General features: G+C 49.9%; 3 protein-coding genes across 3 annotated transcripts; all 3 read left to right on the top strand.

Annotated features, from left to right (window-relative positions):
- The first annotated feature begins 373 nt into the window (after positions 1 to 373).
- LOC117838864 (SNF1-related protein kinase regulatory subunit beta-1) lies at positions 374 to 6372 on the top strand. Its single transcript, XM_034719050.2, has 4 exons — positions 374 to 937; positions 4509 to 4690; positions 4831 to 4993; positions 5626 to 6372. The coding sequence occupies exons 1-4, from the start codon at positions 389 to 391 to the stop codon at positions 5938 to 5940; spliced, it is 1209 nt and encodes a 402-aa protein (XP_034574941.1). The 5' UTR covers positions 374 to 388; the 3' UTR covers positions 5941 to 6372.
- A 5595-nt stretch (positions 6373 to 11967) lies between these two features.
- Positions 11968 to 14169, top strand: LOC117836605 (uncharacterized). Its single transcript, XM_034716074.2, has 2 exons — positions 11968 to 13340; positions 13484 to 14169. Exons 1-2 carry the CDS (start codon positions 12383 to 12385, stop codon positions 13858 to 13860), a joined length of 1335 nt encoding a protein of 444 aa, XP_034571965.1. The 5' UTR covers positions 11968 to 12382; the 3' UTR covers positions 13861 to 14169.
- Positions 14170 to 17746: 3577 nt separating this feature from the next.
- Positions 17747 to 19926, top strand: LOC117839742 (calmodulin-1). The gene is made up of 2 exons (XM_034720149.2): positions 17747 to 17945; positions 19273 to 19926. The coding sequence occupies exons 1-2, from the start codon at positions 17870 to 17872 to the stop codon at positions 19644 to 19646; spliced, it is 450 nt and encodes a 149-aa protein (XP_034576040.1). The 5' UTR covers positions 17747 to 17869; the 3' UTR covers positions 19647 to 19926.
- The last annotated feature ends 399 nt before the right edge of the window (positions 19927 to 20325 follow it).

Genomic DNA, 20325 nt, shown 5'->3' with positions numbered 1-20325 from the left:
AAGGTCTCTCAGTTATCCCTAAAGTACCTTTACTATCTCCCGTCATTAAAAGATGACGTTTTAGATAAGAGAAATGACAGAAGGTATAATTTCTTTCGGAGGGTCCAAAATTAATTGTTAGAAATACCGTGATCACTCCAACTTGATTCCTTTAACGATTCTCGAACACGAGGTTTGTCAACATAACACGTCAGGTTGACAGCTAAACTCAAGCCATCCTGAAGAGACTGTCGATGACACGCGAGATTGCAAGTTTGCAACCACTTATGCCGGGTTTCGGGTCCCAGAAGCTTGCACCCGACCCAGATTCCCCTACCCCCAACGTGCGAGCCGTGACCCGGCCCCAGTCCACGTCACCCGCACATATCAACCAACACGAGCGCGCGCCATGGTCCGCAACACCAAATCCTCCTGCACCACAGAGCAACAGGATAGCATGGGACCCGCGAGGCAGTGGTCGCTAGCCCACGAGCACCGGGTGCACGTGTGGCGCCACGCTTCCCGGGCGCCGGGCAGTGGCACGCGCTTAATTACCAGCAAAGTGAAGGCCGTATTAATAGGAGCCCCGCAGCCCCCGCCTTCCCTTCTTCTTCCCCCCTTCGCCCAGCGGCACCAGGCCCGCCCTGGTGGCATCTACGTAATTTCGCCGCCTCTTCGCCGCCGCGGGGGCCGGGGGGTGGGAGGAGGAGGCATGGGCAACGCCAGCGGCCGCGAGGAGGACGCCGCGGCCGTCGACGGCGACGGCGCCGACGTGGAGGACGGCGGCGGCGACTCGTCGGTCCGCTCGTCGGAGCGCGGCTTCCCGCCGTACGGCAGCGGGGGAGCTAACCACGTGCGGCGCGCGTGCTCGGTGGGCGTCGTCGGTGGCGGTGGCGGCGCGGGATCACCGCCAGGGAGCCCCGGCCGCTCGCTCTCGCCGCGGATGTTCGTGCCCCAGGTCAGATCACGAGATCCCGCGCCGCTTTCTCGGTTTGCTTGCTCGTTAGGTTGATCCGTAGTTTGCTTTCCGATGCTTGTTTCGCTCGGGATGTGGTCGGGCGTTGTGGAGGTGCCCCTGATTTGGTGGGTTGGGCTAGGGTCCAATGCGAGGAGTGGCCACGATCTGTTGGTGGCTGGAATGGCTGGATGTCATCCAAATTCGCTTCTGATGGATACCATCCATCTTGTGGATGAACTGTCTGATCTCTGAACCTATTAATTGCTGTGCGCGTGCATTTTCGTCAAGTTATTTGCATGATTTTGGTATTTAGATGCCCACCAACTAGTTTAAGTAGTAGTTTCCCCTTCCAATGCACCGAAACATTTTTTTTGGCGCCTATCAGATCATGGCCAACTTTAATTGGTCGTTCGTTAGCAGTAGATTTTGTCCGAATATTTCCTTGATGATACTTTTGCCAGAATATTTCCTTGATGATACTTAGACTGTCAGACAGACTGTTGCTGAACAGGGAGCAACCAGTGGATGCAATTTGCTGATTGGTTATAGATTTATAGTAACAGAGTGATTATTTCTAGGATTCACACTAGATTGTCTAAGCATCTATTAGATGGTTTAATGGTGATGTGAGAAGTTAGCGTTTGTACAACTAGTTTATTTGGTGAGCTCTTCTTTTCATCATGTATGTCCATCATCAATTAATCATTTCTGAGGATCAGGAAGTCAGGTCTCTGGCGCGCATATCGACATTGATATATACCTGCCTTGTCTTATGAAGAAGAATTTAAGTATCCATTAAAGCTAGTTTCGGATAAGTACCGTCAATGGAATTTTTGTTCAATTCTGGTACTTTTCAATTTTATTTTGATAGTTTAGCACGATCATATCTTGAACTGTCGGATTCAGGTTCAATAACTCCTAATTGAAAACTCCATAATGATCTGTTCAAATAAGACCTAGCTTCGTACTGTTTTCATACTATTATTACTGATAAAATTGGATTGATATTACAGTCACTGTGCTTCTCTATTCTCGTTAGAAGTCATACATTTGGTGTTTCCTAAGAGGATTATAAAATCCATACCCTTTCTGAACCAAAATTTGTGTTGCAGTTCCTGGGACTTTGCTCGTATTTTAATGATGTTTATGTGCCTACCGGTATGCTGACATCTAATATAATGCAGCATCACATCAAAATTCTGCTCATACCTTCCCAGTTTCTGTTTTACTTGGATAAATTAGCCTGAAAACACTGTGGCAAGATAACTTCAGTTACTACTCACTGCATTCATTGCTCCATTTATGATGTTCTGTCCACTGATGTTGGCATCTTGATAAGTAGAAATGGTTCGATGTGTTGTTTCTTGCTCAGCAGTGTCTTGATTTTTTAAATGGCGTTGTTTATTCTGAAGTCTGAACCACATGAAGCACTGGTGGTGTACGGATAGATACATGGAAAATAAACCATGTGAAGGTTTAACTGGTTAGGGCTTCAAAGATAACTAGCAATCTTACCCATATATGCTTATGGTAATTGTTGAAATTTGATCTCAAACTTCTATGATGAAAAGCGAATGGCATTAAGCATAGGGCTTCAGAACTGCACAATATGGTATTTCTCCTTTCCATAATGTATTTGCAATTGCAGATTTTGAAAGCATCCTCTCTTTTTTTTTTGGTGGCACAAAACTTAGATAGCTATGAGAAATAGGAAAGATCAATTACATGTGGATGTGGTGCAATTTGTGGCATTATGCATATAGGGTTTCGGAGGAAAACTAAAAAACATTCATATGAATATACATGGTATTTTATTGCTAATTACTCCCAAAACTGTTTCAAGTAATAGGGATAAGTATTTTTTTTCCTTTTCATAATGTCTGTGAGTAGAGACAATATGGCTTTGTGCTCCGTGGTTAGAACCTCTAAGGGGCCCCAACGGTTTGGACTTGAGTAGGTTGAAAAAAGACATGCATCCTTGGCAAGAACGACGTTCGACAGAATATATGACCCATGCTCCTTTAGGCTCTTTAAATTCCATGGGTGGCGTAGCTACCGAGATCAATGCAGTTAATTATGTCTCTCCTAGAAGTTGGTTAGCGACTTCCCATTTTGTTCTAGGATTCTTCTTTTTTGTGGGCCATTTGTGGCATGCAAGGAGGGCGCAAGCTGCTGCTGCAGGCTTTGAAAAGGGAATTGATCGTGATTCGGAACCTGTTCTTTACATGACCCCTCTTAGCTAAGATTTTTTTTCCTACCTGTTCTACTTTTTTTTTGTTCTGGCTCGGTTATTTCATCTACACGAGCCATTCATGCTTGGAAAATAAGTACATAGACCGTAAGCAGTGAGTAGTAAAGTTTAACCTTTCATACCAGTGCTTTGCTATGTGACCTAATTAAAGGCCAGCTACAATTTTCTTAACCTTGTGAGTTGTGATCTGCCGGTTATAGGGTTTGTTTAGTAGCTTATCAGAAGGGTGGTTAATCTTTTGTGGTGGCTGGCTACTGCCACAACTGTGGCAAACTTAGGCAAACAAAATGTCATACAAGTGCTATGTCACTACGAAATTACGGTGTTCGTGTGCGCGCGTGCGTGCACAATTGTAGTGGCTACAGGAATGTGGCTACATGACAGTTGATTGATCTTTCATATGATACCACTCAACTATTTTGTGACTTTTATTGGGAATTGGAGCTGCTCCTTTGGTGGCATCACAATTGGGTTACAGTACACAAATTTGAGCGTTAAGGCTAATGCCCAAAAAAAGAAAAAAAAAGAAAGAGCCTGATGCATGAATACTTCATGTGCATCTTCACAGCAATTGAACAGGCACAGTGGATTCACTTTTATTACTCTTATTTGTAGTGCCACACCACTCGCTCTAAACCTCAGAGCATAGTGATTTTCTGTGCGATAGAAGGCCAAAAGCAGTTCTCTTAATATCTTATTGATGTCTTCTTTTTGTTAATTATTTAGAACTGGTGGAGTTTCTTTGATCTCGTGTTCTTTTTGGAAAATGGATTTACTCTTCTTTTTTTTAAAAAAAATGGCTGCTTGTTTTTCCTCTCATGATACAATATTTCTTTGGGAGCAAGTTGTTTTACAAGAATGTAACACGTAGCATCTAAGTCTCATCTTTTTATAATACAGATTCCAATTCAATGGTTTTGTGTGGTCTCAACTATTTTGAGGAAACTGGGTATGTTGCATTAGTTTTTGTTGGCCTGCACCTTTCATCAACGAAAAAAGGATAAGCTGGATGCCTGGATGTTTGGATCTTCCAGCATGAAAATCGAATTATTATTAATAGAGGAAAAAGCCCATCAATACTGTGATTAAATATAATGCTAAAATGTGATTTTTTTATGGCCTAGGATTTAGTTGAACAACTTTCTTGTCCACCATCTTTAGTATGTACCTACCTCCTTTATCCCCCACCTCAATTGGTCCATTATAGACTTGTCTAACATATATTGTGTAATCAGTCATGTGTCATCTGTTTCTTAACTAAGTGCGTGAAGTAGGAGTATTTTCAATATATTGATTAGGCCTGTTACTCCTGTATTGCAGACCCCTGTACCTCCACTGCAAAGAGCTGCTGATGTAACCCCAGTATTCAACCAGATACTGATGAATGAACAAGAAGAAGAATATGATGGCCCCCCTCCAAAGGAAATTCCTGCTTTAATTGTGTGGACCCTTGGAGGAAAGAGTGTATATGTTGAAGGATCATGGGATAACTGGAAATCAAGGTACAATAGTTTAATCTATAATCCCTTTAAGTAGGACTGTAGCTTCTGAGATTGTTCTTATATATTAATTGATTTAAGCAGAATTGTAACTTCAGACTGGCAAACCTGATCCTGAGATTGTCCATATATAAATGTTGCAGAAAAGCCATGCAAAAATCTGGGAAGGATCACTCTCTTTTGCTGGTACTCCCATCTGGAGTTTACCGGTACAGATTTGTAGTAGATGGAGAAAGGAAATGTCTTCCTGATCTTCCCTGCGAAACTGATGCCATGGGCAACGCGGTTAACCTTCTTGATGTTAATGTGAGTATTCTTTCTTTTTCGTTTTTTTTTTTTGCACCAAGGACCTGAGCACTTTCCCAGAAAAAAAAGTAGTCGGTGAAATTTACAACACCAAGCATGGCATTGCTGTTAACCATATGCATTTTTTGTCTTCCCTCGCAAAATAAAGAAGAATGTAATTTTGGTCTTAGGTTAACTCAAGCTATGCATTCCAAATCAATATTTTGTTATAAAAAACAACTGAGGAGACAATATAGTTTATTCCTTTAGTGCTTGAACTGTGCTATACAGTTTTTTGAGAAGACTTACACTTGGAACTTCAGTGTACTAATTTTGATGTTTAGTACTCCATCCATTCCAAATTGTAAATCGTTCAGCTTTTCTAAATACATAGCTTTTCCCATGTACCTATGTTATGTCTAGATACATAGTATACATTATGTATCTAGAAAAGCCAAAACGACCTACAATTTGGAATGGAGTAGTTATTTATAATCACCTTAATCTGTAGTAGGTTAAAAGGCTGACTGGGTTGAGAACTTCTAACAGCTACACATGTGCCTATTAATGCAGTATACAAGCTCCTCATGGCATCTTCTATTTTGAAATTGTCCCTTATTAATTGTTCCTTAATGCTCTTATCGTGCATGCAGGACTTTGTCCCTGAAAGTGTCGAGAGCGTGGCAGAATTTGAGCCGCCTCCATCTCCAGACTCTAGCTATAGTTTCCAGGCACCAGAGGACAAGGACTTTACAAAGGAGCCTCCTGCTCTTCCATCCCAGCTCCATCTCGGTGTTCTTAACTCACAGAACTCGGAAGAAAGCTGCGCGCGGCCGCAGCACATAGTCCTCAACCACCTCTTCATCGAGAAGGGCTGGGGCGCCCACCCACTGGTGGCACTCGGTCTAACCCACAGGTTTGAGTCCAAATATGTAACCGTGGTCCTGTATAAGCCCATCGAACGATAGCCCGCACATGAAGAGTGCAAGTTAATGCTTTGACAACTCACTGCGAGAGCAGCGATGAACAACGCAGAGGTGGTGCGTGCTTGTAAAAGCTGTTGAGGTTCAGGAGTATTTTTTCCATTGCCTTTGACAGCTTGCAGAACCTCTGGTTGATGTTGTACATGCTGCACTATCATGATGTTGGCCTCCTGGTTTGTTTATCTATCCTGTTACAGAGAGCCAAGGCGCCCTTAGTTCCTACATGTCCGCCTGTCGTCATTGTTCCCCACCTCCCCAGGGATGAAACGTGTGTAGAGGTGTTCACTGAAAAACCGTGGAAATCCACAGAAGTTAGGTGCCAGAGATAGATCATGTAATTCCTAGGTTTTTGTTTGTTTTTGACTGGTGAAAGACGGTGTTGTTATGTAATAAGATCAGAGGAATTACAGGATGGCATACTTTCTGTTTTGTTGTCTGCGCTAGCGTTTTTCAGGCACGAATCCAATAATTTATTACTGTGCCATTCATGTACCGGACTGAGATTTGCCTAATCATTTGCTGCAGAGCTCGAAATCTCGTCAGGTAACAATGACTCGCATTTGTCCGGCAGTGTTTTTGCTGGGAAGCAGAAACTGTTGGACACGGTAAAAACGCCCGAAAAGGGTAACGCACTGCGCACGGGCACGAAACGTCAAATCTCCCGTCGCATCGCATCACCTCCATGGCCAAGGCCCATGGTGGTGCAGACCCGCGATCGTGCCTAGTACCTGCGCGGGTTGAGACAAGCTGTTGGGTGAGAACTGAGAAAAGGGCCGAAGGGGAGTAGTGCTCGCTCGGGGAATCCACGTGAGGTGATTCGCTGGCTCCGCTACACGGAGAGCGCCAGAGCAGTTCTACTCCAGTTTACTGGAACGCGAACGGATCATTTTCTTTGCAGGTGCTGCGGCTCTGCGCGATTGCCTTTTTTCTTTTTGCAACCTCTCCGCGATTGCCTGGGTGCCTGAGCGGCTGAGCCTGAGTCAGTCAGTGGCTGGCCGGCCGGCCGGGCGGCTGGCTGGCCGCACGCCCTTCAATGATGCCTGTCTCCTCTCCTCCCACGCCTCTCCCCCCTCTGTCTCGAGCACGCCGAGGCGGCCAGGCGGGCAGGCGACGCAGCCGTCACCCTCTCCCTCCCTGACTCTCATGTCAGTGCTGAGTGCTGACTCCCCTCCCCACCATCTTTTTCGCAATGATTCGGTCCAGTGTGGCGCAATCAACAACTCTCTCGTGCGCGCGCGTGGACGGTGTGGTGGTGTCGTGTCGGTTGACCGCCGGGCCGGGCCTGGCCCTACAGGGACCCGGACGAGAGCCGTCCTGAGCGCGTGTCCTTTCGCCAACGCCAACGGAACCGATCGATACGGTGCAATTCCGCGCGCCCTCCATAGGAAAGGTGGCCGCGCCATCGCTTCCGTCGCTGCTGGAAATGGGTCGGGACCGAAGAACCTCCGAGGCCGTCAGGCCGAGAAGGGGAGGAAGCGGCCCAGCCTCGACCGGGCCCTACGTAACGTGCTACAGGCCACAGCATTGTTCCCTCACGTTTGCTTGCTGGAGGAACCGTACGTACATGCTCCAAACCGTAACACATTACGCTACAATAACGGCCATCGCACTTTATCTACTGTACTGCTAGACCAAGCGCGGTAACAAGGCGAGGAAGGGAATGGGGAATCATTAGGCACCAGGCCCGGCACGTCCGTTCCGCTGACCCGGCCGTCGCCGCCGAGAGCTAGCGGACAGCGCGGGCACACCACCCGCAGACGCCCCCCGTGCCGCGGCAGTGGCAAAGCAAAACGAAAGCGTCAAAGCGCGCGAGGAATAACGGGAACCGTCAGGCTGGCACGACCGTTCTGCTAACCGGGCCGTCGCCACCGAGCGCTAGCGGACAGCGGCAGTTTTTCCCTCGGGCGGCGCCCACGTCCCCTCGCAGTCACAGCGCACGCATCCGCCTCTCGTCCCACCACCACCGCCGCGGCGCAAAACGATGCGGGTAGGTGGGCGGACCGCTGGAGAGGAGCTTGTAGGTGCCGTCGCCGACGTGCGCGGCAGCGCCAAGAAACTAGCGTTAGGTTGCGAACAGGGCAGTGCCGTTCGAGTAGGACTCCGGTTACTGTTTAGATAAAAATATTTTCTCATAATAGGAGAGAGAAGAGCTATCTCTTGATCAAAAGATAATCTCATACACGCGCTTCAAGATTACGTGGGGATGACGTGTGGGGTCATTCATATTATGAGCTACTTTCTCCGGTTCTACAAAAAGCATGTCGTTTTGGACATAATCTCACGTACCAAGAAGTTATTAATTAGAGGTGTACTCTCTCTTGGTCCATGTGATTGAAGCCACTATCCTAGGGGCACGTGGTCGCGGGTTCGACTCTTGCTTGCCCCTTTGGCTTGCCCCTTTTTTTCAGGATGCTATTCACGTTCGCGTACTAAAGTATTTGGCGTCTGATTTTTAGATCATCTTTTTTTCATCGCTGACGAGCGTGTTGGCCTTTTTTAATTGCTTTTGCATGCCAAGCTTGCGCGCGCTGTTTTGCCGCGCGTGTTTCATGATTTTTTTGCTCCGTTGCATGCTAGCCGACGATGGTTCACCTCTTCATGCTCTTCTATTTAAACACCAGTAAGTGAAGTGCCAGCAACCATTCATAGCAATACTCCAAGCAAAAAAGATGGACTTGAACATTGAGCCGAAGGGAGGAAAGTTTCTTTGCTGGTTTCAATCTAAACCTGGACGTTACATTGGAAGATGCTATGTGTAAAGCTTTTCCTTCCTTTATTTTTCATTCCCTGCACTATCATTGTTTAAAATTTACATGTACACAAGTTTTGGATTGTAATACGTACTCTACTGTCAATGCTTTTCTAGGTGGATTCAATTTGAACTTAGAACCTCAAGATGATGGTATTGAAGATGTGATGGACTTGACCTTGGAACCTCAAGACGATGATGTTGACGGTGGGATTGACTTGAACCTTAATGACATTTTTGTAGGCAGGAAAGATCTTCATGATGAAGATAGAAAAAAGGTCTACCAAACTTTGTTGGCAAGAAGCATGCACGGCAAGCTCAAGGGACGAAATGCTGATCTTAAGGACAAAATGGCGTTAGAACAAGTTTGTGCCATGTTGAATTATAGTAAAACGAAGCTGCTGCAATACATGTGTAAAGGTCTCATTAAGAGACATTCAAGTAGTGTAAAGCCACACCTAACGGATGCAAATAAGAAAGCAAGGCTACAGTGGTGTTTGGATATGCTTGATCAAGATAGCTCGCCAAATGATCCAAAGTTTGAGGGATTGTTTGATGTTGTTTTCATTGATGAAAAATAGTTCTACCTTACTAAGAAATCTGAGAATTATTATTTGCTTCCAGAGGAGGATAATCCCTTAAGAATATGTAGAAGCAAGAACAACATTCCTAAATTAATGTTCTTGTGTGTGATTGCTCTGCCAAGGTTTGATGAGAATGGGGTATGCATTTTTGATGGAAAGATTGGATGCTTTCCTCTAGTTACTTTTGAGGCTGCTAAGAGGAGTAGTGTTAACAGCCAGCTGGGACAATGGAAGTGAAGCTGATAGCATCAATTAAAAGAGATGTCATTAGAGAGTTCATGATAGAAAAGGTTCTTCCTGCTATTTGAGCTAAATGGCCACGTGAAAGGTGTGAATAGATCTATCTACATACAATAAGATAATGCACGTTCTCATATAGCACTTGATGATCTAGCATTCTTGGAAGCTGCTAAGGAAGGTGGTTTTCATATTAGAATCATTTGCCAACCAGCAAACTCACCGGATTTTAATATCTTAGACCTTGGATTTTTTTCGTGCAATCCAATCAATTTAATACAAGAAAGTTGCCAAAACAATCGTAGACCTTATTCCAATCGTTCAGCAGGTACAATGTTTTTCATATTTTTACTTCAAGCTCTACTCAATTCATTATTACTACAACTACAATTGTTTCCATGAAACAGGCCTTTCAAGAATACTCTCCATGCAAGGCTAATCGAATTTATCTCACACTACAGTTAGTGTGGAAAGAAGCAATGAAAGTACAAGGCTCAAACAAGTTCCAAATCCCTCACATGAAGAAAGGAAGTCTCGAAAGACAAGGTCGCCTTCCTGTTCAGATCGCTTGTGAGCCTGAATTAGTTGCCGAAGCCACTGCCAAGCTTGCTGCATGGAACATTTACAAATATTTAGAACAATGTCAGTATGTTACCTTGATGGTAGTACTATGTGATCCGATGGGCATTAGCATTATAACAATACGATTATTCACCTTCTGTGTTTTGTTCATTTTCCTTTTGCGAGTCCGGCACCTCCGTGTCTCCAGCCATGGAATCCACCACAAAAAGAACTTCATCGGAGTCCTCAACAGGGTCGTTGTTGATCTCGGCGACTTTGCGCTTGCTCTCAGCCAAGTCGTTAAGAAACTTGATGACACGCTCAGATAGCAAGATCGTGTCACCATCCATCTTGTGTTCATTGAGGTAGACGAGACCGTACATCCAAGACAAGATCATGTATTTGCAGTGAATAAGACCACAACGATGACTGGTCTCTTGCATGAGCACTGAACCTTGACATCATCCGCTTGGGCAAACTGGATGTCGAGCTCGCCCATGGCCTCGGAGTCGTCGACATCCTTTGCCAGCTCGCCCATGGTGTCGGCATCGTCAGCGTCCTTCGCGAGCTCTACCATAGCGTAGGCGTCGTTCAACGCATCGACATTGTCCGCCTGGGCAAACTGAAAGTCGATCTCGTCCATGGCTGCGTGGACGGGAACAGCAAGCACTGGCGCCGGACCCGAGCGACGCACGCGAGAATAAGAGAGGAGCGGCCACATGGGAGAAGAACGTTGCCTCGGGAAGATGAGACTTGAAGAATGTTGCCTCAGGAAGACGAGAGTTAAGCGAAGCAACGCACGCACGAGTAAATGACGCGGGAGACGAAGCACTAGCATTACTGTAGCTGCATGCATGCGAGGGCATACTCATCCAAAATAGGCTTAAAAGTGAGAAACGACTAGTATTTCGCCGACTAGTATTTCGTCACTTCGGCAACCACCTCCTAGTGACATACTCTGTAGAATCGAAGGAAGTACAGGCTAAAAGCCAGATTATTGGAAGGGTCGTCCCTTACCGGCTCCTTGCGTGCATGTGCGCGTAGCGCGCGGGAAGGTGCTGCGGCCGGGGCCGCCACGTGGGGTGTCGCCTGAGGCGCAGCGCCTAGGATTCGACCTCGGAGTGATGGATGGATGGATGGATGCGAACGCGCGGGCCTTTTCTTTTCCTTCTGCATGGCCTCTTTTGCTTTTGCCCGCTGGATCAATGATCAGTGGATCACCCACCAGTCCATTCTGGCATTCTCCCCCGGTCCTTAACTGTGGCGCAGCCGCGCTCTGCTCTCTGCTCTGCATGCATGCCGATGCCGGCCAGTGCGTACTGGTATTGGCTACTGGCTCTAGAGGCTACCGCGTCCTTTCTTTCTCTCCGGCAATCACAACACATGATCAAAGCTAACTGATCCGCATCATTAGCAGCATCACCTGCCGCAACGGTAACAGCGTTGGATTAGGGATCGGATGGATGACGAGTACTAGTAGACCACTAACATGTGATCGCAGAAAAGGGCGCTGAAGTAGCATGGAAGCTATCTGTTTGTTCTCGCGATTCCCGAGACGTCGTTACTTTTCGGAAGCAGTCAAGCAGACCGCATACGTGATCGCAGATCAGGTGTAAACTTTGAAGCTAAAGCAACGAAAGAAAAGAGCGCAAGGCTGTGCGCGCGCGCGTGCCATCCTAGTGCGCTAGAAACTCGATCAGAATACTGTCGATCACTCAACCTTTACCACGTGCGCGCACCTGCCCAGAGCCCCAAAACTCATATGCTTCCCAAACAACAACATCGCTGACGACCAGGGTAATTAATCCAAGTTCGCCCACGACATGATTGCGACCATCATTCCTTAATCTCCACACTGCAGGTAACCGTACCTCACTGCATGGCCTCTTTAATTAACACCACATCAATTGCGAAACGGGCAGTCGGGCACCGGCACTGCGTGGTCTAGCGCAGCAGTCCAGACTCCCAGTACTAGTGCTCTGGCTGGCCAAGCACGCGGCTAGCGGCCACTGCGGCGCGCGCAGCGGGGCGTCCAGTTCAACTCGGATACTGCCCTCCCCACCACCAGTCCACCACAGGCTTTGTCGCCGCTGTTAGCAGAGATCGCACGATATCGATCCCTAAACTGCCCTTGCCGCTGCTGCTGGGTAAGCCGTGGAAACAGGGGTGGCGCGGTCATTGCGCGCTCCACGCGCGTACTCGGCTCCAATTATAATGCCGCGGCACGCCCCCACACGCCTTGTCCCGCTGCTCCCGCTTCACTGAACAAACGGCTCAGGGGACGCAGAGCCAGCCTATGCAGCCGCCGCAGCCGGAGCCCGCGCACCGGCGGGCGTCGTCGTCCGCGTGCTCCACGGCGCCGAGGCGGGGCATTGGGTGCATGGCCGGCCTCCTCCGCCTCATCTCCCCGTACCACCGCAGCCACCACCGGAAGCGCCTCACCGCCAAGCACAATGCGGCGCAGGCCTCGGCGGCATCGCAGCCGTCCTCGCCAACCAAAAAGGCGGCGGCGGCGGCCCCGGCGTCACCTGCTGTTTCTCCAGTCAAGCTGACACAGAAGCCGCAGCAGCCGGCTCCGGCTGCTGTAAGGCGGCGGCGGTCCTGCGACGCGCCGCGGAGCCCGACGATCGCGCCGGAGCACCGGCGCTCCAGCTGCGACAGCCCCCGGCCGCCGCCGCCGGCCATCGTGGCGCGCCTCATGGGCCTGGAGGAGTCCGCGCCGCCCTCGCCCGCCGCCGCCGCGGCGCCGCGGCCGGTCGTCGTCCCGACCCGCCCGCCTCCTCCGCCCCCAGCGCCGGAGACGGCCGCGGAGAAGCGGCGGAAGCTGCTGGGCGCGCTGGAGAAGTGCGACGAGGACCTCAAGACGCTGCGGCGGATCATCGCGGCCGTCCGCGCCGCCGAGATGCGCGCGGCCGCCGCGTCCGACGCCGCCCCTGCTGCAGCGGCGTCGCCGCCAGCAGGCAAGTGCGCCGCCAAGTGGATGGTCAGCCGTGACGAGAATTCGCCGTCCCCGTCCCCGCCGACGCCGACACCGCAGCACCACAAGCCACGCGCCGGCGAGCAGCAGCAGCACCCCAGCCCGGACTCGGTGCTGGACGCCATCAGCTCCCCGAGATTCCCATGCAGGACGCGGCCGTCTCCGTGCACGGATCACGACGCGGGCGGCAAGGCCGGTTGCAGCGGTAACGGCGCCGCGGCCCCCACCGCCGTCCGATCGAAGATCGTCAAACCCTCCCGCACCCTTGTTTTCACCGGTACGTACGCCATACCTGTCACGATCGATACACACTTGCAGCGCGCTGATCGATCAAAAGCGCATGTACAGCAGCGACAATGCCTACGTGTGTCACGTCAGATCCGTGACAAATTCTTTTTCTCGCGTCATGTATACGTGCAGGCGACTACTGCAAGATCAAGTCCTGCGACGAGTCAACGTTGCAGCTGCACCTGCACGCCGTCCATTACCCAGTTCCACTGTTGGTGGGCATGCCGAGGTCGGCCGGCGCGGAGAGCCGGCGGCACCACCGGCGGCGGTGGGAGCTGGAGGCCGCGGCGGTGGGGCGGGTGATCAGCCGCGCGATGGTGGAGAGCGTCGGGGAGGCAATGTGGGGGCCGCCGCAGGGCGACGACGAGCAGCGCCGGGAGCGCGGCAGGGTCGCGGCCGCGCTGGAGCGCGCCATCGTGGAGGACCTCGTGGCCGACCTCCTCACCGACCTGCTCGCGCAGTCCGGCCGCGGGCTCGGCACCGGGTGCAGGAAGAGATTGCGCTTCTGACGCCGAACGGGGGCTCTCGCGTCGTCTTCTTGGGGTTTTTCTTGTCGCGTGCGTCGCATGTGCTTGAATTGGGCAGGTCAAGGTCCTGGGTTGTGGGGTGTGAGTCACTCTGTAGTACGATAGGAATTAACTGCCGCCGCTGCTGCTGCCATGGATGGCAGTCGCTACGCTACAGCTCGCCTGGGGTAGCTAGCTACCCCCACCTGAGATCGGTGAATGCTGATCATGGTAGTATTAAAAGAGCTGATTCGCCGCGGCGTCAGTTGTAGGTGGAGTAATCAATAAAACTATAAAAGCAAGTGATGGCAAGCAGCGGGTGCATGCGCAAGTACATATTCCGCCAACAGTGTCGATTGACGCCGACACCACCACCACCTCTCCTCTAGGAACAGTAGTCACCCTCCACGAAGTGCAGCAGCAGCAGTACACTACAGTCTAGGATTTTGGCACCTTCATCATGCCTCGTGTTTGCTCGAATTTCGCTCTAATTTTTGCTAGTGGAGGTTTTGTAATTTGTTGGAGGACAGAGTGATAGCGTGAGATGGCAGGATGGCCAGATCAGATGGGCAGCCGTAGGAACGAGGGATGCGTGGAAGTTAGCGCGCACCCAGCGCAGGGCTAGGGAGGCCAGGCCAGCTGATTGAAAATCCTCTGTGCCTGTACCCTGTGTGTAGGCTACAGGCTACGCGGGCTACGGGCCTAGCTAGCCTACTGCTGCTGCGGCGCCCGTCCTCCCTCCGTCCCTCCGGCCTGGCCTGGCTTTCGCAATAACTTTGCGCGCTGTCCTCCGATTCAGGGACCGGCTTCTTTTACCGCGCCGCTGCCGCCAAAAACAGATGCAGTGGCAGTGGCAAGGGCAGCGCGTGCGTGCGTGCGTACTCCCTACGTACGACGCGGAGGAATAGGCCGCACCGGACACTGTCGCGTCATGCAACCGAACACGGTTCACGCACAATTGATGCCACTGTGCCCGCGCGTGCCGCTGGCTGCTGCGCGCGAGCACTGTTGGAGCGTTTCGTTCGGTTGTGTAGACGTCGATCGAATGATTGTTGCAGGGCCGCACGCAGGGGGGAGCAATGCGCGCACAGCGGAGCGGCGCGTGGTCACACAGTCTCACGGAGAGAGATGGTCGCAACAGGAACGAGGAACAGATTGTTCACGCAAAGATCGGCGACGTGCCCGGTGCCGAATCACCAATTCACCATGACACCATGTGACTCCATGTGCGCTAGGGCTCTCTGTGTTCTTGTTCTTTCTCCTGATTCGTACGTAATGATGACGTGCCCTTCAGCTCAAACGAAAAAAAGCCGTGACTATCAATGGTCACGTAGAACTCTCTTTAGTTAGCAAGTAGTAGCTGGTCAATAAAAGGAGAGGCTATATTGACACTATGAGCTAAGCAAAGGTTCGTGATGATACCATAGGTCCATGGTAGCTACAAAAGCATGATCAATCTGGTTACTCCCTACATTCCGGTTTATAAGGCGCGACATGACAGGGCATGATCTTCTAAATTAAATTCTGACCATTCATTTATCTAATATTATATTAGTTATGGTTATAAATTTATAATTATTGGAAAGTACATTTCATTACAATCCAATCATGTCAAGTTTATATTAAAAATAAAAAAATTGTTGGTAAAATTATTGATCAAAGACTGTGAAATCTTGATATACGTGCATACCTTATAAACACGAACGGACGAACGGAGGGAGTATCTTCCGTAGTCATGGTAAGAAACGTTTATGGACTAATGGAAAGAAGTCGTAGAGAATCAAAGAAATGGAAAGCGAAAAGGGGAGACATGCAGTCCAGCCCAGTCCAGGGTTCCTCCCGAGCTAGATCCGGGCCCATACGGGACGCAGAAGAAAGACGGACAGGAGCAGGGCCTACGTTACTTTCACAAAAGAAAGCTTCATAGCAATTTTTTACTGCCACAATGCCACACCCACATTTCCATCAGCCCATCACACTGGCCGTAGGCACTTTCATCGAGTGAGCTTGGTGGCATCAGCAGGAGCCTGGGCATCCGGACCAGGTCTCACCTTGACCAGATCCCAAGCTTCCTTCCTTGTGCACCCCGAGAAGCAAATCCAAATCATCGCAGGCTTTTTGCAAAGCTTAAAGCAAGCAGGCGAGCTAGCTGATGAACTGATGATGATGGCGCCGACCGCTGGCTTCCTCTTCCCCAAAGCATCAAAGCGGAAGCCTGAAGGCTGAAGGCCTGAAGAAGACTGCACTCCCACTGAAAAAAATGAAAGAAAAATTTTACTCCACGGGCCTTCCTCCTTCTAGCCTACCAGTTGGGCTGTGGAGTTTGGGCCGCAGGCACACGGCCTATCGAATCAATAACGGTACGCGGTGGGCCCAGGTGGGGTGGGGTGCATTTAATTACAGGAAATCCCACTCAAAATTAAAAAATTAAAGGAAATTCGAAAATAGAAAAAAGGCAGGCACTCCGCGTCCGAACCGCGTCCGGGGTACGTACGGTAATCTCCGCCGCTTGGAAAACTGGAACATGCGGCCCCCCTTGTTTGGAAGTCATGGGCAGCTTGTTTCCCTGTCCCACATGGCTGCATGTTCCGAAAAAGTTCACGAACCTACCCTTGACCAGTTGACGTGACGCTGGCTGCTGCTTGCTAGTACAAGAACTCCGGTCTCCGGACTCCGGGAATATTTTAGAAAGTGATGTATGGGAGTTTTTTTTTTTTGGAGAATGATTTGTGGGAGATTGAATTTACTGGTGACCGCGTACTCTATCGTCGCACACGTGCACCGGCCTACATACATGCTACACCTGCAAGATGCCAAGATGAGTCTGTTTGAGCAACCCGATGCATACTGTACATCACCCTTTCATTTTTCAATGTATTTTGATATGATATGCGTAGTTGTTTTTTCAATGTGTTGTTATTGTTTGCTAGTTGCAAAAATCACACCCATATGTATATGAGTTGAAAAATAATACCACATATGTATCACTAAACTTAAATATAATTGATGGGATATATCATGACCACAAAAAGAGTGTTTATAAGCATACATGGACAAACTCAATTTGTCATGAACGTTTTATTTAGAAAAAAACGAAGAAAAAGGTTTCAACTAATACAATATCCTTTTCAGTTTGCATGGAAAATGAAATGATATTCTCCATGTTAAGTCAAGCGGTCATGCCAACACCCAAAATAGCATTTTCTAGTGATGTACTACATATATTGAACAGTGACAGCTCGTTGCTGTCGGACCAAACCAAACTTAAACACTCTGGCGAAGCTTATCAAAATTCCAACCAAATACGACGCTGCCAAGAGAAGATTTTATGTATACAAGGTCCTCCTCCAGCTCCCTCAACAGGAAATTTGTCCCAATCCGTCTCACATTATTAAGTTTTCAACACAAAACAACTGCTGAATCATGCTGCCATGGATCACGATTCGTAGCACGACGGATCCGGCCTCAACATGCACGCAAGTACGCAACGCACGCATGAACACGATGTTGACAACACGCCTTGGCTCCCAAAATGCTCGTAAACAAACAGCCAAAACTCTCTCCGCCCCCACACCTACGCCAGAGCGTGCCTGGCGATGGACCGAGCCCATGGCAGGCACGTCGCGATCAGCGACCGTTTTTTCTGTGTTATCGCCCGCTTCGCACACTGGCATCGTGTCAGTCCAGCCTGGGCCGAGGGGCAAGCAAAGCAGCGGCATGATTGATTAGACAGACTCAGAGAAAGAGCTAGAGAGAGAGGGGAGCCCGCAAGGCAAGGCAAGGCAAGGGCAGTCTGGGGAATTCGCGGCGCGGCGTTAACGGGGCCGGGCGTGGACGGCGGAACGGGGCCGACGGGGCGCGTGCGCGTATAAATCCCGGTAAAATTCCCCCCGACGCGAGGCCTCAAATCGCTCCCTGCCCCCGGTCGCCCTCCCTAATCTCTCCGGCCAGCCCGACACCGCTCCCTCGCCTCGCCTCGCCTCGCCGCGCGGAGAGAGAAGCCCCGGAGACCATGGCGGACCAGCTCACCGACGACCAGATCGCTGAGTTCAAGGAGGCTTTCAGCCTCTTCGACAAGGACGGCGACGGTGAGCTAACACGCCTCCCCCCCTGTCGCTCTCTCGAGCATCTCCTTCCTCGTTGCAGTTCCTACTGCCGTGATCTGTGTGTCTACCATGTTATAGGCTCGTAGTCGTAGCTGCGGAAGAGCTTGTCTGATCTTCATGTTCCGTTAGAAACCCGTGGATTACATCCTTGTTCGTGGTCTGGGTGCAGAATGTTAAAAGGAACTGCCCGGTTGTGCGTGTGCGCATAGAATTTTACCCCGTCCAGAGCCGCCGGTAGCGAGATTCTACCGAGCGGTGAACCCGTAGCAGCGTGGTGTGATGCGGCGGCACGTCTTCGCTGTTTGATTCCGCGTGGGTGGAGAGATCTCGTGCGGTTCATAAAACTCATGCTGGGAAAAGCGCCGTAGGGATCCAATTTCCAGATCGATGTGATTGCTCGTGGCCTCGTCTCGGATCCAGATGTGGCGAAGCAGTTAGGCTATAGATCCGGCCCTTTGCCGTGGACCGAGTCAGGCTGGGGTCGTTTTATTTGTAGGCGGTAGGTAGCCTTCGTCCAGATCGGTCGGTTATGTAGGGGTTGGTTTGGTCATGGCAGGCAGGGGGCACATGAGACCTGTGTAGTACCATTTGAATGCACACCGCCTCACTTCTTGACTGACATTTATGCGTTCTTGTACGGTTGTAACTGTGGGCTGCAAATTTTTCACAGGGCCGAATTAACCATGGGATGATTTACCCTCAGATTAGTAGTGTAGGCTGGGGCCATAACTCCAAGGATAGAGCTGTTAGAGTCATCGGGCCTGCTCAGATTTTGGTTCCGTAATGTGTTGTTTTGGGTTCGTATTAGAACTCCATGATTTCGCGTATATCACCATGTTTTTGGCGTGACGATTGTGATGTGTTTTAGATTGTGGTACCCAGCATGTAGGTATGAAGTACACTTGAAGAAACCCATTTAATAAGGATAAGCTTCTGATATCAAGAAAATCTTGTTTACTTGAATCAAACACTGATTTTGAATTATATCTTAGGAGGTACTCCAAAATTATATCTTAGGAGGTTCCAAATTTAGTATTAATTTGGTTTGGTGGCACCTTCCAAGGTTGGAGCTGACCATCAACCTTTTAAACAGTTAGCTACATCTCTGTCCAATGATTTTGAATTAGCGTTGTCCTTTTTTCTGGGAAGATGTTTATTGCTTCTGGCATGCTTGCTTAATGGCTGGTTTACTTATGCTGTCATTTTGAGCAAAAGTGTGTTAACTATTCAAGCTGGTTAATTATTGACTTCTTACTAGTTCATGTTATATAAATTGATCTCAAATTGTTCTCTGTTGTGCATCGGACAGGTTGCATCACAACCAAGGAGCTGGGAACTGTCATGCGCTCCCTTGGTCAGAACCCGACCGAGGCTGAGCTCCAGGACATGATCAACGAGGTCGACGCCGATGGCAACGGCACCATCGACTTCCCCGAGTTCCTCAACCTCATGGCCCGCAAGATGAAGGACACAGACTCCGAGGAGGAGCTCAAGGAGGCGTTCAGGGTGTTCGACAAGGACCAGAACGGCTTCATCTCCGCCGCGGAGCTCCGCCACGTGATGACCAACCTCGGCGAGAAGCTGACCGACGAGGAGGTCGACGAGATGATCCGCGAGGCGGACGTCGATGGCGACGGCCAGATCAACTACGAGGAGTTCGTCAAGGTGATGATGGCCAAGTGAGGCCGTGCCGATGGTACAATAGTACAATACTACCCCCGCCGGAAGGAGGAAACCGTGCATTCCGTATTAGTAGGCATGCAGCTCTTGTTTCCTTCGACTTCCCCCTGAAGAAACCGTACTAGCTGTAGCTGCTGAACATTTGAGTCCCTCTGCTGCCACCCCCTACCTGCCCTCCGTTGTGTCGTCGAACCCCTTGCTTCATGTGTGAATCTGTACGGCGTTGCTTGTTATTCTGGACCCTGATTGCGGTTGAATCCAATTTGTAGTTCTATTTTGTTCATCGAACCTGCGACTCCTTTGGTGCCGATGAACAGGCAGTTGCTGTCCCTTTATTTCCTCGTGCTGTCAGGATTGTGCCTTTTGTGTTGCCAGGGTATGTTCTTGAAGGGCCATGCGGCCGGTGCCACTTGTCTCAAATGTTTTCTCAATGGTTATGCGGTCGAGTTCAGTGATCGTGTTGGTCGACGATCGGCAGATGGACGAAGCAAGATGGGAATGGCTACTGGACCCTCACCTCAACAGGGGCTCCTATCTAGCTTCCGGAAGTTAGATGGGAGCTGTAGTTTCCAGCTCATTCAAGGCTCATCTCCATCCTCCTCTTCTTCCTTCAGCAAGCTCCACCTCCACCCCGCCCGGCGGCAATCGTGCCGTCGCCCACCGTCCGCCGCTGCCCCTTGAC

This window comes from Setaria viridis, chromosome 9 (genome assembly GCF_005286985.2).
Source record: "Setaria viridis chromosome 9, Setaria_viridis_v4.0, whole genome shotgun sequence".
Lineage (NCBI taxonomy): Eukaryota > Viridiplantae > Streptophyta > Magnoliopsida > Poales > Poaceae > Setaria > Setaria viridis.
This window is presented reverse-complemented; position numbering and strand designations above follow the sequence as displayed.

Coding starts and splice junctions, on each gene's coding strand:
- LOC117838864 (XM_034719050.2), top strand. CDS start 389: ATGGTCCGCAACACCAAATCCTCCTGCACCACAGAGCAACAGGATAGC. Junction 938..4,508: donor CGCGGATGTTCGTGCCCCAG/GTCAGATCACGA, acceptor CCTGTATTGCAG/ACCCCTGTACCTCCACTGCA. Junction 4,691..4,830: donor TGGGATAACTGGAAATCAAG/GTACAATAGTTT, acceptor TAAATGTTGCAG/AAAAGCCATGCAAAAATCTG.
- LOC117836605 (XM_034716074.2), top strand. CDS start 12,383: ATGCAGCCGCCGCAGCCGGAGCCCGCGCACCGGCGGGCGTCGTCGTCC. Junction 13,341..13,483: donor CCGCACCCTTGTTTTCACCG/GTACGTACGCCA, acceptor GTATACGTGCAG/GCGACTACTGCAAGATCAAG.
- LOC117839742 (XM_034720149.2), top strand. CDS start 17,870: ATGGCGGACCAGCTCACCGACGACCAGATCGCTGAGTTCAAGGAGGCT. Junction 17,946..19,272: donor CTTCGACAAGGACGGCGACG/GTGAGCTAACAC, acceptor TGCATCGGACAG/GTTGCATCACAACCAAGGAG.